The sequence below is a fragment of the Balaenoptera musculus genome, chromosome 17, assembly GCF_009873245.2.
Source record: "Balaenoptera musculus isolate JJ_BM4_2016_0621 chromosome 17, mBalMus1.pri.v3, whole genome shotgun sequence".
In the NCBI taxonomy this organism is placed as follows: domain Eukaryota; kingdom Metazoa; phylum Chordata; class Mammalia; order Artiodactyla; family Balaenopteridae; genus Balaenoptera; species Balaenoptera musculus.
The window spans coordinates 15,375,441-15,388,479 of NC_045801.1; the positions used below are offsets into that span (position 1 = coordinate 15,375,441).

The 13,039-nt window shown below is 51.1% G+C and overlaps 1 protein-coding gene across 8 annotated transcripts in view; it reads left to right on the forward strand.

Moving 5' to 3' along the window:
- MTSS1 (MTSS I-BAR domain containing 1) overlaps nt 1-12,288 on the forward strand; it is a 165,933-nt gene extending 153,645 nt beyond the window's left edge. For 2 of the 8 annotated variants that reach the window (XM_036830379.1, XM_036830380.1), the window contains 6 exons: nt 1,070-1,289; nt 5,007-5,126; nt 5,954-6,148; nt 7,445-7,618; nt 7,965-8,127; nt 9,518-12,288. In XM_036830379.1, coding sequence (XP_036686274.1) covers nt 1,070-1,289; nt 5,007-5,126; nt 5,954-6,148; nt 7,445-7,618; nt 7,965-8,127; nt 9,518-10,218 — 1,573 coding nt within the window. In that variant the 3' untranslated portion in view covers nt 10,219-12,288. The remainder of the gene's footprint in view (nt 1-1,069; nt 1,290-5,006; nt 5,127-5,953; nt 6,149-7,444; nt 7,619-7,964; nt 8,128-9,517) is intronic. The other 6 variants (XM_036830384.1, XM_036830385.1, XM_036830381.1 and 3 more) reach the window with 3 other exon arrangements.
- Nucleotides 12,289-13,039: the final 751 nt, after the last annotated feature.

A 13,039-nucleotide genomic window follows, 5' to 3' on the forward strand; every position in this document is an offset into this window, starting at 1 on the left:
CCCCAGTGATTTCCCTCCAGCACACTCCCCTATATCTGTTGGAACATTCGCACCAAGTAATTCTGGTGGAGAACAGTCACTCAGCCCTAGACTTCCTTATTAGCTGTCTGAGTTTGCAAAATTTGACAAGAATCTCTTGCGGGTTTAGGAGCAGAAACCACAAACATTCTAATCCCAGGCTGGGTTGTTTATTTCACGCCTTCTGATGCTTCTACAGCTGCTCTCGTATGTCAGCTCTGCTTGTTTGGACCACGAGACTTTGTTCAGTTTTCTGGGTTTCGTAATCTGAGTGATTAGACAGAGTGTAGGACGTGTCTCTCACGACTGGAAATGAAACGCAGACAGAACACCAGAGGGCGTGTGTCATTTTCTGAAATCCTGTTTACTGTTCCATCCTGGAAGCAAACAGCTTAGATTGATGACCTTTAGTCCCTGAAAGCTGTTTGCCTCTTGCCTGGTGTTCTGTTTGCTGGGCCCATGGATATTTTAACAGAGAAACACCTGTGTTCAGGGTCAAGCCATTCATTAAAGCACCAACTTTGTAAATAAAATGTAAAACACATGGACACAAAGAGAGTCGATTTGCTGATATTCTGTACGGGGGACTCCTTGAGGAGTCTCTGGGTGCCGAGTGATGGTTGGCTGGGTTGACTTTGGTCTCCTGGACCCAGATGGTCCATCCAAAGGAGACACGTGGGTGTTCCAACCGGGTCATGCTGAAGCCTTAGCGGTTTTGGCTTCAGGGTCACAGTTTTTACGAGCAGATGAGATGAGCCCTTTTCATGCCGCGGACATCGGGTCCCCTGGCTTTGGTGGTAGGTGACAGAGCAGAGCTTTTGAATCACGGGCCTCCATCCTAAGGACGCCTCATTGTGCCGTCGGAGAACTGAGTCTCTGTGGCTGGTGTTCCCCCCTTGCTCACGGGAAAAAAACGTTTTGTTTACTAGCTTCATGATTGGGTGTTTTGAAAACATGGCTCGCCGTTTGCACTGCTTCTTGGGGCAGGGGGCTGATTGCGTGATGTCGTTCTCCCCTGTCGTCTGTCCCCCTTCCCCCGCTGCCCCCGCAGCAGCCTGAACAGTGTCAACAGCAGCGACTCGCGGTCCAGCGGCTCCCACGGCTCCCACTCGCACTCGCCCAGCTCCCACTACCGCTACCGCGGCTCCAGCCTGGCCCAGCAGGCGCCCGTGAGGCTGTCCAGCGTGTCCTCCCATGACTCAGGGTTCATCTCCCAGGACGCCTTCCAGTCAAAGTCGCCATCCCCCATGCCGCCGGAGGCCCCCAACCAGGTAAGGGCCCTTGGCTCCTGGAGCAGCCGCAGCACCTGGGGCCTGGACCACCCTCAGTGGCTGGAACCAGGGAGGGACCTGGGCTTGGACAGACCCCTGTCTTCTGACGGGAAACCTCTGGTTTAATTTCTCATCTCTAGAGGAGCTGTTCCCCTAAAGGGAGAGATACCGTAAGTGGGGGGGGATTGAAGCTTACGATCATCATGCCGGTGATGGTTGAGTCACTGCATTGATTTGGGGAGTTTTCACACGTACACAGACTCAAAGAGGTTTGGCCACTCCCTGGCGTCCCTGTAAGTGCCCGGCTTAGCGTGATGTAGTAATTAATGGGCATTTGCCAACGGGGGCGGAGAGTCTGTCATTGAACAGTGCCTTGGAGACCTCCCCTGGCACTCTCAGCTTCCTTTTATCGATTTGTGTTGAGAATGAGGAAGCATCTTCAGAGCCCACGCAGGTAATTCTGTTGGCACCTTGCTCCTGGGAGAAGGGGAGGTGTTGAGTGTCTTTGACCACAGTTGGGTTGGGTGGCGCTAGGCGCCCAGCCCAGTGGGTCCAGCCAGAGCAGAAGGCAGGAGCCGGGCATTGGAATACCCTTCACCTGCTCCCCTCTGTCCGCCTTTTGTGCCAGTGGGTTGGCCTCTTAGATTAGTAAGCAGCACGACCTGACCTGTAGACACCGGAAAGCGTGAACCTCCAGGGTGCCTCTCAGCACCATCCGCTGGGGAGCACGTGGCTCCGAGCCCGTCGTGTACATTTCGAGGCTGACCACAGCCTTTGGTTCAAGATCCTTGGGATTCAGAAGGTCACGTGCTTGTCTTGTTCATCCAGGTATCCAATTTGCCTGACAGTCACCGAATATCTCCTGTGTGCCAGGCACCATCTTAGGAGCTTCTGCCTGTGTTAACTGTGTAGTCCTGCCAACAACCACGCGGAGTGTTGTTATCCCTGTTTTGTTGTGGAAACGGAGGCTCAGAGATGTAAAGCAATCTGCCCGAGTTGCACAGTTATGTGACCTGCAGGTTGGGGATCTGGAACCAGGGTTCCTGGCAACTGGTCCAGCACCCTTTCTGTACCGCCCTGGCCATAACGTGCCCCTGGCAGAGTGTTCTGGGGAGCACTCTACGTAGAAGCAGCACCTGAGGTGTTCTGGGAGCCTAGGTCACTCGCCTGGCACGTCTGACGTTGGTGAACCCAGAGCTGCTCAGCCCGGTGCTCCTTTTGGCATCTTACAGCCGTCCCCGGGGACTGTGGCCTGGCTCTGTCTTCCTGGGGTCGACACTCAATTTCAGATGGAAACGCTCGGAGCCAGGAGCTGCAGCTTCAAGTCCTGATGCGCTTGGGGTGCCTTGGCTCAGTCTCTGAGGGGTCAACACCCGCCCCCTGTCCGTCCCCACTATGTGTGGCGCTCAACCGCACCTGCGCAGTCTTGCAAGCAGAGAGTGAGAGTGGTCAGAGGGGAAGCAGGGATTTGCAATTCCTCAAAGGCTTTTCTAATGTGCAGCGTCATCCTGTGTGTGTTTTTAACAACTGACACATTAACAAAGTGTTGCGCACTGACACTCCTTTCTAAAAAAAAGAAGCTGTGTGCTCCAGCCTTGCTGTGCGTGTGTGGATCAGGCTGAATGAAGTGGGCTTTCTGTCTCCAGTAACGTCGAGGGAAGCAGAAGGTAGCTTGTTGGGATTTACTGAAATCTGAAAGCCGGTACCCAAGATATGCTTGACTAGCAACTCCAGGGTAGTTTTAATAAACTCAGGGATACTGCAAAATTTAATTGAGAATTCTATTTTTTTAAAAAGGCATTACAGCTGCCTTTAAGGCAGAGGGGAAATTTAAGGAAATTGTACACATCACACAGGCCAGAGGGTACAATCTCCTGGAGGAAGTAGTGTTACCTTAATTTGGGTGGGAGGAAGGGAGCAAACATCCGAAAGGGGGAGATCCCTCAGGTACACGGCTGTAAATGAATGCCACGTGGCAGGATGTGTTCAGAATTCTCCCGTTTTCCTCCACTCTGCTCTTTTCAAATTGTGCCATGTGTGCCTAGGAGTGAGGGACCACGTGTGCAGCTAGGCTCCTGCCTAGAACTGTTCACTCCATCAAGGCAAGGAGTTCTTCAGGAAAAAAATGAGTAGAAGTCAAAAGAAATATGAACCTGCAGTCCTGGGGTGATTTACTGGTTCTTTTTTCAAATTGAACATATTTGAGTTACAGGAACCAAAATAAATAGTCCTGGTAAATTACAGTGATAACTGATTTTTATTTATAGTTGATTAAGCACTATATACATAGATGCACAAACACAAGATCTCATTTAATCTTCATCTGATAGATATTATTGATCCCTATTCTAAAGATGAAGGAAAATTGAGGTTTGGAGAGATTAAGCCCATGGTTCCTTGACTGGGAAGTGGCAGAAAAAAAGACTTCAATCTAAACCTTCAGACTTCAGATCCTGGACGGTTAACCAGACACCGAGCTGGGGAAGTGGCCAGAACCTCCACCATGGGGCCTGGCCTTGCTTGGGCTCCTCGGAGCTGCATGCATTGTGGAATGCCTTTTCAGTTCCTTGCTCTTGCAGGATGGGAGGCTAAAGATCTGTCCTTTTGTAGGAACCTTTCTTTGGCGGGTGAAAGGGGTGGACAGAAACACGGATCTGGCCTCCTTGCCAGTGAATACAGGGACACTTCCAGGGAAATAGTAGAGAAGGCGCAGACTTCCTTATACAAATGGGATGAGACTGCAGTTAACAGTGAAGAAAACTTAAAGCAGATACCTGGGTGGGCCCGAAGCACTATCCTGGGGGACCCAGTTACATGGAAGAGATGGTCATTGTCACTCATCCATTCAGCACTTTTAAACACCTGCCACATGCCAGGACAGGACCAGAACGTCGCGATGTAGTGGTGAACTAACAGGCAGTCTCTGCCTCTGCCAAAGGTTAGGAGCTGGAAGCAGGTTCCCTGGCCCACACCGGGAGACTGGCAGGGACTGGAGGTTTAATAAAATCAGGCTGAAGAGATGTTTTCGCAAGCCAGACTTCCTTTCTGTGATGTCCCAGATCTCGCCAGGATGCTTCATCTCTCCCTACGACGGCCACTGGAAACATTGCCCTAACCACTGGACGTCACTGCCTCAAACCTCAAAATCACTCCCCAGGCAGAGAGACCTAAAATCATGTCTTGTGAAGATGCAGCTTCATAGCTGGAAGCCACCCACATCCAGAGGTTGCATGGGACGAAGGGAGAGAGTCCAGGAATTAGAGCCATTCTAGGCAGACATGGAGCAAAAAACCCAAGTTGGGGGTCAGTCCTCTTGCAGTAACGCCTGGACACCTGAGAGATGTAAAAGTCATGGCATCCCTTGGGCCCTGGGCCTATGGCACTAGAGAACACAGGGAGTCCAGCACCTTGACCACACTCCCCTGTGCCAGGCACACACACAGATGGCGGGGCTCTGGGGGCCTTGCAGTCTGGCAGGTCTGGGGCTCGCTGGGTCTCATGCTTCCTCTCCAGGGCTTGGAAGCCTCTGTGTGGGTGCAGCTTTGGGGGAAAAAATAACCCTAACCCTCTGCTTCTCTCATCCTTCCCTCTTCTGTATACTTGTCTGTTTCTCTGTGCGTGCCCTTCTCCCCTCCTGCCCCCCCATCTTTTTATTTTTTATGACCGTTCTTTTTTGGTGGCGTGTGGTCCCCTCGTGTGGTCCCTCCCCTGCTGCAGAACTCGTCCAGCTCGGCCTCCTCTGAAGCCTCGGAAACCTGCCAGTCAGTGAGCGAGTGCAGCTCGCCCACCTCGGTCAGCTCAGGCTCCACCATGGGCGCCTGGGCGTCCACGGAGAAGGTGACCGGCTGGGGTCCCAGCCTCTCCCCCATCCCCTGCCAGCTGCTCCCCGCACAGCCGCAGGAACCTGGAAACTCAAAATCTCCACCAAGAGTGGCCCCTCTTGGGGACAGAGGGAGGGACAGGACTGAGGGCTTTTTCCAGAATGGGTGCCTGGCCCTGAGCAATGACTTTGCGGTCGTCCGGAGGGAGAGGAAGGGGTATGGGGAACTCGGAGGTGTGAAGGCTTCTTCCCAGGACGTGGATGGTCATCCATCTTCCCCCTTCCCCTCCCCTGCACCCCACCCACCATGGCCTCCTCTTCACCGTGCCCTTGGATGTGACACTTCACTGCGTCAGAGGCTGGGTGCTTTCCTGCCTTTTAGTTGCAATCACCCCACCCTTCACCCTGATTTGGAATCTGCTCCTGAACCGTGATGATTTTGGAAACCTGGAATGAACAGCTTTCAGTTGACACTTTTGAATTTAAAAATTTGCACAATGAGATGAGCGAATCACCATCACTATGAAATTATTAGTGAAATAAGCGAAAACCATTGAGAGCACCACACATTAGGGACACTGATCATTTCCAAACTATTCTAAAACGTAGATAAAATATTTCCCCAACTGAATACTTACTTGGTGTCAAATACGCGGGCATTGTTTGCACCGTAGCGCTTTTCTCTCGCATCCTGGACCATCCATGAGTGGCAGAGCCCCGATGTTTGTTTTATTTGCAGATATTCAGATCTCCCCTGTCCCTTGAATGTCAATGCCATCTTGTATCTCCACACTCATCCTGTTATATTAATTTTTTTTTCCTCCCTTTTTTTGTTTGTTTCCAGTTGTCTAACGGGTTTTCTCACTATAGTTTATCAAGTGAGTCCCATGTGGGGCCCGTAGGGGCGAGCCTTTTCCCTCATTGCCTGCCCGCCTCCCGCCTGCTCCCTCGGGTCACCTCTGCCCACCTTCCAGACTACGCTCATTATTACACCATTGGGCCCGGCATGTTCCCGTCATCTCAGATCCCTAGCTGGAAGGTTTGTGTCTCTCCGCCCTCCTCTTGCCCTCTCCCCCGTCCCTCATTGCCTCTGTGCTCACCCCTCTGCTGCCCCACGATTCCCCACCCCCCCCCCCACCCCTTTCCTCTCACACTCTGCCTTCTTCCCCATAACACCTCCTCCCTAAGTAAATCCCCACCGGGGAGAACCGGGAACCAGCAGGTGGCGCTGAGATAGGAATGTCCACATGGAGCTGAGATTGGAGGAGCTCCCTTTAGGAGACACCAGTTAAGCCCCATTAGACCCCAGTAGACCCAGATGCGGCATTGCAGGGATGTCGGTCCCAAGTTGTAAGTCCAAGTTCTGCCCTCCTGGGGGTTTCCTGAGGGTGTCACTGTTACCAGGGAGGGGCTGTCCTCCTCGGCCATGTTGCCCAGACTGTTCCCTTGAACCCTTACGGGGCCATGGTAACAGAACCATGCCCCAAAATGTGGTGTGGCTTCTTATGTTTTATCTTAAAAGTACCTGCAGACTTTATTTTTAGTTTTAATTGTTTATAGTAAAACATGTTTGCTTTAATATAAAAACGAAAAGTTTTTATATTATTTCCTATCAGGTCCGATTGATGCCAGGAGGATATTCTACCTTTATTTGGAGAGGAGGTCCCTAATTTGAATAGTAGGCCCCTAGGCGGCCCGCCACTGCGAGCAGGCCTTGACTTCCTCCCTCACAAGTGGTGCGGACCCCTCAGACCCCTCAGAATCTTTCTTCTGGCCCAGGGGCCTTCCCTTCCTCTGTGAGGACCTCAGAGAGCACATCCTGAAGCGCCCTCTGGGGCGGGTTCCCGGAAGTGAGCTCCAGCCTCAGGGAGAGTGGCTGAAGTCCCTTTAGCGCCCCCTGGTGGCCACTCTAGGCGAGTGAGGTCGTTTGAGCCGCTAGGCCCCGCAGGGGGCCCCCCAGACATGGGAGGGGAGGGCCTGGTCCCTGGGGATGTGCTCTCCACTGGCCGGTGCCTTCAGACACCATAGGCAGTTGGTCGGTTGTTTGATGGCTGTAACTAAGAGTCTCCCTCAGGCTACCTGCCCCGTTGTTGCGGGTTTTCAGTCTTCGGGCGGATGTGAGGAAAGGGGAGGTACCCAGGGGACCCCCAGAGGATTTTCTGCTCCCTTCTTCTAGTGCCGGGTGAGGGCAGAGGAGGGGCTGCTGGCCTGTCCCAGCCTGAGCTTGCCCCGAGGGGACCAGCTACCTTCTGTGGGCGGGCAGCTGTCTGGAGGCTTCTGTGGCCTCCCGGTGGAGGCAGAGGCCCTGGCGCCTGACCACACTTGTTCCACTTAGGACTGGGCCAAGCCAGGACCTTACGATCAGCCTCTGGTGAACACCCTTCAGCGCCGCAAAGACAAGCGAGAGCCAGACCCCAGCGGTGGAGGCCCCGTCGCAGCGGGAGGCGCGCCCACCGCCGCCGAGGAGGCTCAGAGGCCGCGGAGCATGACCGTGTCGGCCGCCACCAGGGTGACGCTCTTGTTCTCTACAGCTGGCTGGGCCCCTCGGGACCTGGCGGGGGCCACGTGCTGGCCAGCAACTGGAGGGATCCGAGCCCCTTCCCCCTACTCCCTGCTACTGCATTCAGAAGGCCCCCAGGGAAGGCCTTGTATGGGAATTAGACTCTAGAACTTTTTAGAGCCTGGGTAGGGTCCAAGCAAGTTGGCAGCCCCCTGGGCCCACAGACAGTGGCGGTCACGGGAGCAGAATAGGAGTCCTGTTGAGGCCCCCACTGGACGAGGAGTGCAGAAAGGCTCGGGGGGTATCGGGACTCACGGCCCCGGTGGCTCATCTGTCTCTCTCCTCCCACCTGCAGCCTGGAGAGGAGATGGAGGCTTGTGAGGAACTGGCCCTGGCCCTGTCTCGGGGCCTCCAGCTTGATACCCAGAGGAGCAGCCGGGACTCGCTTCAGTGCTCCAGCGGCTACAGCACCCAGACCACCACTCCCTGCTGTTCCGAGGACACCATCCCCTCCCAAGGTAGGAGAGCCTGAGCTTTCCAGCCGGGCTTCCTGAGCAGTGCCAGGTGAGGAAGGGGGGCCCTCCCCGCTGGGAGGAGGAGGCAGACGTGCGGGAGTCCGTCCAGCCACAGTAGAGCATCTTGGAATGCTCTGGAGGGCTCGTCTGTAGTTGTCGGGTCGCTGCCATGCAGGAAAGTGGCCAGATTTCACAGCTTGGTCTGTTTTTCACCATCAGGGTACAGGGATGTCCCAATTTGAAGGCAGACAGATGCTGTTAATGATAACGACATCATTTGTGTTTGGCACTTTGTACCAAGCACTTTCTTTATTTTCCCATTTATTCTTCACAATCGTTTATGTCATAAGTCTATTTATCCCCATTTTACATACATGGAGACTGAGGCCCAAGTTCACACAATAAGCAGCAGAGCTGGAGTTTGAGTCGAAGGTCTGTCAGAGTCTGAAGCCCAAACTCCAGCCAAATTCTCTATGAACTTGCCTCCCTCACCGCCCTCCCCAGCACACACACACAAGCCAGCAAGATGGCAGGCTAGCCGCTAGGAAAGATCTGTGAGAGCTGACCAAGCCTATCGGCAGTCCTTCAGTCCAAGTCTCTAGGACAGTGGGTCTCAGTGGAGGGCCACTTTGCTGCCCAGGGGACATTTGGCAATGGCTGGAGACATTTTTAGTGGTCACTACTGGAGGGGGTGCTGCTGGCATCTGGTAGCCGGCCAGGGACGCTGCTGACCACCCCTCATACAGCACACAGCCCCGCCCCACCACACCACACAGGACTTACCCGAAGGTCAGAGCGCTGCTCTTCAGAAACGAGCTCTACGATGTTCCGTCTGTATGCTTCCCCCTCCCACGTGACCCCATTTTTGGAGAGAAAGTGAGCACCCCTCACTGATGGTGCCTTGTTTTCGGAGACTCGTTACCAGTAGCTCCATGCTTTTCTAGCCCTCGCCTAACGAGTTGGTCGTGAGGGAGGTAGTGAGGTCTGTGATGGTCCGTGTGGGGTTTGTCTCTCATGTCAAATTCCGGGCTGGAGGGCTTGTAGAGGTTATTTGCTCTTTCCTCCCCCTTTACTCCTCCCAGAGGCGCTCAGAGGTAGCCTCGCTGCGGCCTGGCGGTTTTGCACTCTTCACCGCTCAGCGGTATCTGAGTGCGGGGCTGCTGTGTCCAGCGCTGCGCTTGGTGCTCAGCGTTCCCTTGGTGAACGAAACGACGGTCCCTGTCAGGGAGTTCTTAGATGGTGAGGCCTGCTAAGGCTGGCCCGGAAACCCCGGGAGGCTTGGGATGAGATTGCAGGTGAAGTATGGCCTCTGGGGCCCTTTGTCCTCCCAACACAAAAGAATCAAAAAGCACAGCCACTGCCTCGGCGATTTCTAATCGGATCCTGTGATCAGTTTCAGATTATGATTATTTCTCTGTAAGCGGTGACCAGGAGGCAGATCAGCAGGAGTTTGACAAATCCTCCACCATTCCGAGAAACAGTGACATCAGCCAGTCCTACCGACGGATGTTCCAAGCGAAGCGCCCAGCCTCAACTGCTGGCCTCCCCACCACCCTCGGACCTGCTATGGTCACCCCAGGGGTTGCAACCATCCGACGGACCCCTTCCACCAAGCCTTCTGTCCGCCGGGGGACCATAGGAGCTGGTCCCATCCCCATCAAAACACCCGTGATCCCTGTCAAGACCCCCACCGTCCCAGACCTCCCTGGGGTGTTGCCAGCCCCTCCAGATGGGCCCGAGGAGCGGGGTGAGCACAGCCCCGAGTCGCCGTCCGTGGGTGAGGGCCCCCAGGGTGGCACCAGCATGCCCTCCTCAATGTGGAGCGGCCAAGCCTCCGTCAACCCTCCTCTTCCAGGCCCGAAGCCGAGCATCCCCGAGGAGCACAGACAAGCAATTCCAGAAAGCGAGGCCGAAGACCAGGAAAGGGATCCCCCAAGTGCCAGTGCCTCCCCAGGCCAGACTCCAGAGAGTGACCCTGCAGACCTGAGCCCAAGGGATGCCCCGCAAGGAGAAGACATGCTGAACGCCATCCGCAGGGGCGTGAAACTGAAGAAGACCACGACAAACGACCGCTCAGCCCCGCGCTTCACTTAGGCTCTCTTAGGCTCACAAGAAATGCTGCCAGTGGGGAACGAACTGTCTAATTAATAAAACCTAGTTTGTCTTGATCCATTCCAATCTGTAATCAAACAAAAGATTTTGTAGGCAACTCAGAACACAGCTCCTTTGAAAGTACTCGACACCTTTAGATAAGAATTAAAAGCAACATATGTAACTGACATAACCTTGATCTTTTAATTTGTAAATATTTTTTCTTTCTGCACATTTTAATCTTAAGTTTCCCTTTTGATTTTTCTGAAGGTGCCAAATTCCATTTTTTACAAGTCTTTGTAAAATTTTAAATGCATAATAAGGGGGGGAGGTCGGGCAGGGGAACCACGAAGTAGTAATTTCAGAAAAAAGGATAACTATACTTAGCTTTTTTTTTTTTCTTTTCTTTTCTTTCCTGCAAGCTTTTGTAGATGCATTGTAGTAGTCTGGCTTAGACACAAATTCAAGTTATTGTAATGTACAAACAAAATGGGTAAGGGGTAAAAATCCTTATTCAAGTATACTACACTCGGGATGAGAAAAGCGGGAGTCAGTTGATGCGCAGTATTAGGAGTGAGGGAACTCTGGAAATGGTAGGCTGTGTTGGGACCGGGGGGAGGGTCGCGGGAGGGGCACACTGTCAACACAGCCGATCCTGTTACATTTAAGAGTAGCCTCGTAGGTTCAATTTCTAGTAGCTTCATGGTAAATGCATCCGAATAAGCCACACTGGATTGCAGTGTTTGTTTCTGTAGGGTGTTTAAGGGCTTCCTTTCTCCCACGATTGCTCCTGACTGCACACAGCACCCACCTCCAGTCCCGTGCATGCTGCCGCCACCAGGTAGACATAGAACCCCCCACTTCAGTTACCTGTTAGTTATACCCACTTTCACTGAATCCAAACACATCCAGAAGGGTAAGGCAATTTTAAAAATGTGAAAACATTTAAAAATGATTGATAGCAGGGAATTCTTAGATACAGCAAATGCCTTTTACTTAACCGTGCCTAGCAGGCTGGGTGCGTTGAAAAGCCCAAATATTTTGGAAAAACTGGAGCGGATTTAACAAGGGTAACCAGCTTGGAGTCTAGCAACTTGCCAATGTGTTTACCAGTCTGGGGGCTTGTTTTTCTTATCTTCTTTTAAATAATGGCAGTTAATTGGCTTCATACTAAACATCGAAGAGAAGAGGATTTATTTCTCGTCACTGGGAATCTGACCACCATACTGTCCCTTTTTCTTTGTATTCTAGGTAATGTTTTTTGGAATGGATTTCTGTCTTTTCTAAGTGAAAGTTAAATTTGTTATAATGCCCATCCCCTAAAGCCAGCAGAGATTTGTAGATTTAAAGGGATCACGTTTGGGGAATGCAATGGTGTTTGTTTGTTTAAAAAAGAAAGCCAGCCCCTTCGGGTCAGTTGAAAGTGCTTGTTTGGGACAGAACCTCTCAAGGAATAGGAGCCTGGTGGGTCCCACAGACCCTGCAGATCTCTGTTGGCTCCAATCTTCAATTACATAATCTTCTGCTTTAATACATAACTGCATTGGATGTGAAAGAAACGTACTTGTATAGTCAGTGTTCTCTATATTAACATTTAACACTGCTGTGATTGCTCAAAAACATTTTATGTTATGGTTTTCAAGCAAAGGCATGATTATTAGAAACTGTTTAAGCTTTTTTTCTTTGAAAAACAAGCTCCATTTACAGAATATAAGCAACAGTAGTGCCTGTGGTTTAGCCCACCAATCTTGATGACTAAAAGTAGCTGATGCATTGTGCATATGATGCTTGAGATGGTTTTTGCAAAAGCAGAAATCACTGCAAGGTAATTACGATAGATAAAAGTGGTATTTTAAACCTTTGAAATAAATGGATGTAACTGTACCTTGGTACAGCTTTTCACTTGTTTAGTTTTTAAACGCTAGTATAATCTGAATAAATTTAATATAAAATGTTGCCAAATTCAATGTAGAAAGAATGTGACAAAACGCCTTGGGTAGTTCTGTTTGTGTTTTTGCATATTGTAAAAGCAGTGTCACAGCTAAAAATAAAGAAATCGTTTCTAAAGGTAAATTATTGTGGTTTAGTTGCTAGTTTGTACTGAGAGTTGACCTCTCCCTGTGCAGTTTTTTGTTCTAAACTTGTATAAATAACAATTGTGTAACGTGTCTCCCTTTTACCTTGTATCAGTTGCTTCAGCCTACATTATAAATAAAGAACCACTAGAAAAAAAAAGCCCTGCATTTCAAGTCTTATTAAAATTCAGGTGGAGGTCTTAGTGAAGTGTTAGAAAAATGGACTGAGACTCAGATTGAGCTTAGTTAGAAAACTGACAACATCATTTTTGTGCACTTTAAGAACACTAGTTGCCTGAACAGTGAGTTACCAAGAACTAAAACTAGCTGGGCTTGGTTGAGCTTTAAAAATGGCTTTACCCTTAAAAAAAGAAACCTCAAACATTTAGAGTTCTGCTACCCTTACCTTTGTGTCTGCAGACAATCCAAGCTACGGTAGAGGGAGCAAAGCTGGAAAACTGCCTCCAAAATAAGTGTCACAAAAGTGTCATCCACATTGGATGCCATCAAACTTCACTCCTGAGAACCCCATAAACTCCACACTTATTTGCTGAATGCGTGCTTCTTAGCGTAGTCCTTTACTCAATCAGAGCTAAAATTCCATTAGTGGAATCTAGAAAACAGAAAAGGTATCTTATGTCCTCAGTATCGGCATGCCTCTTCTTGGCTTCTTATGCCCTCCAGTCACTATAGCTAGTTTAAGCCTTCAACTCAAGTTTGTTCAACTAAATCTTCAGAGTAAATCTTGT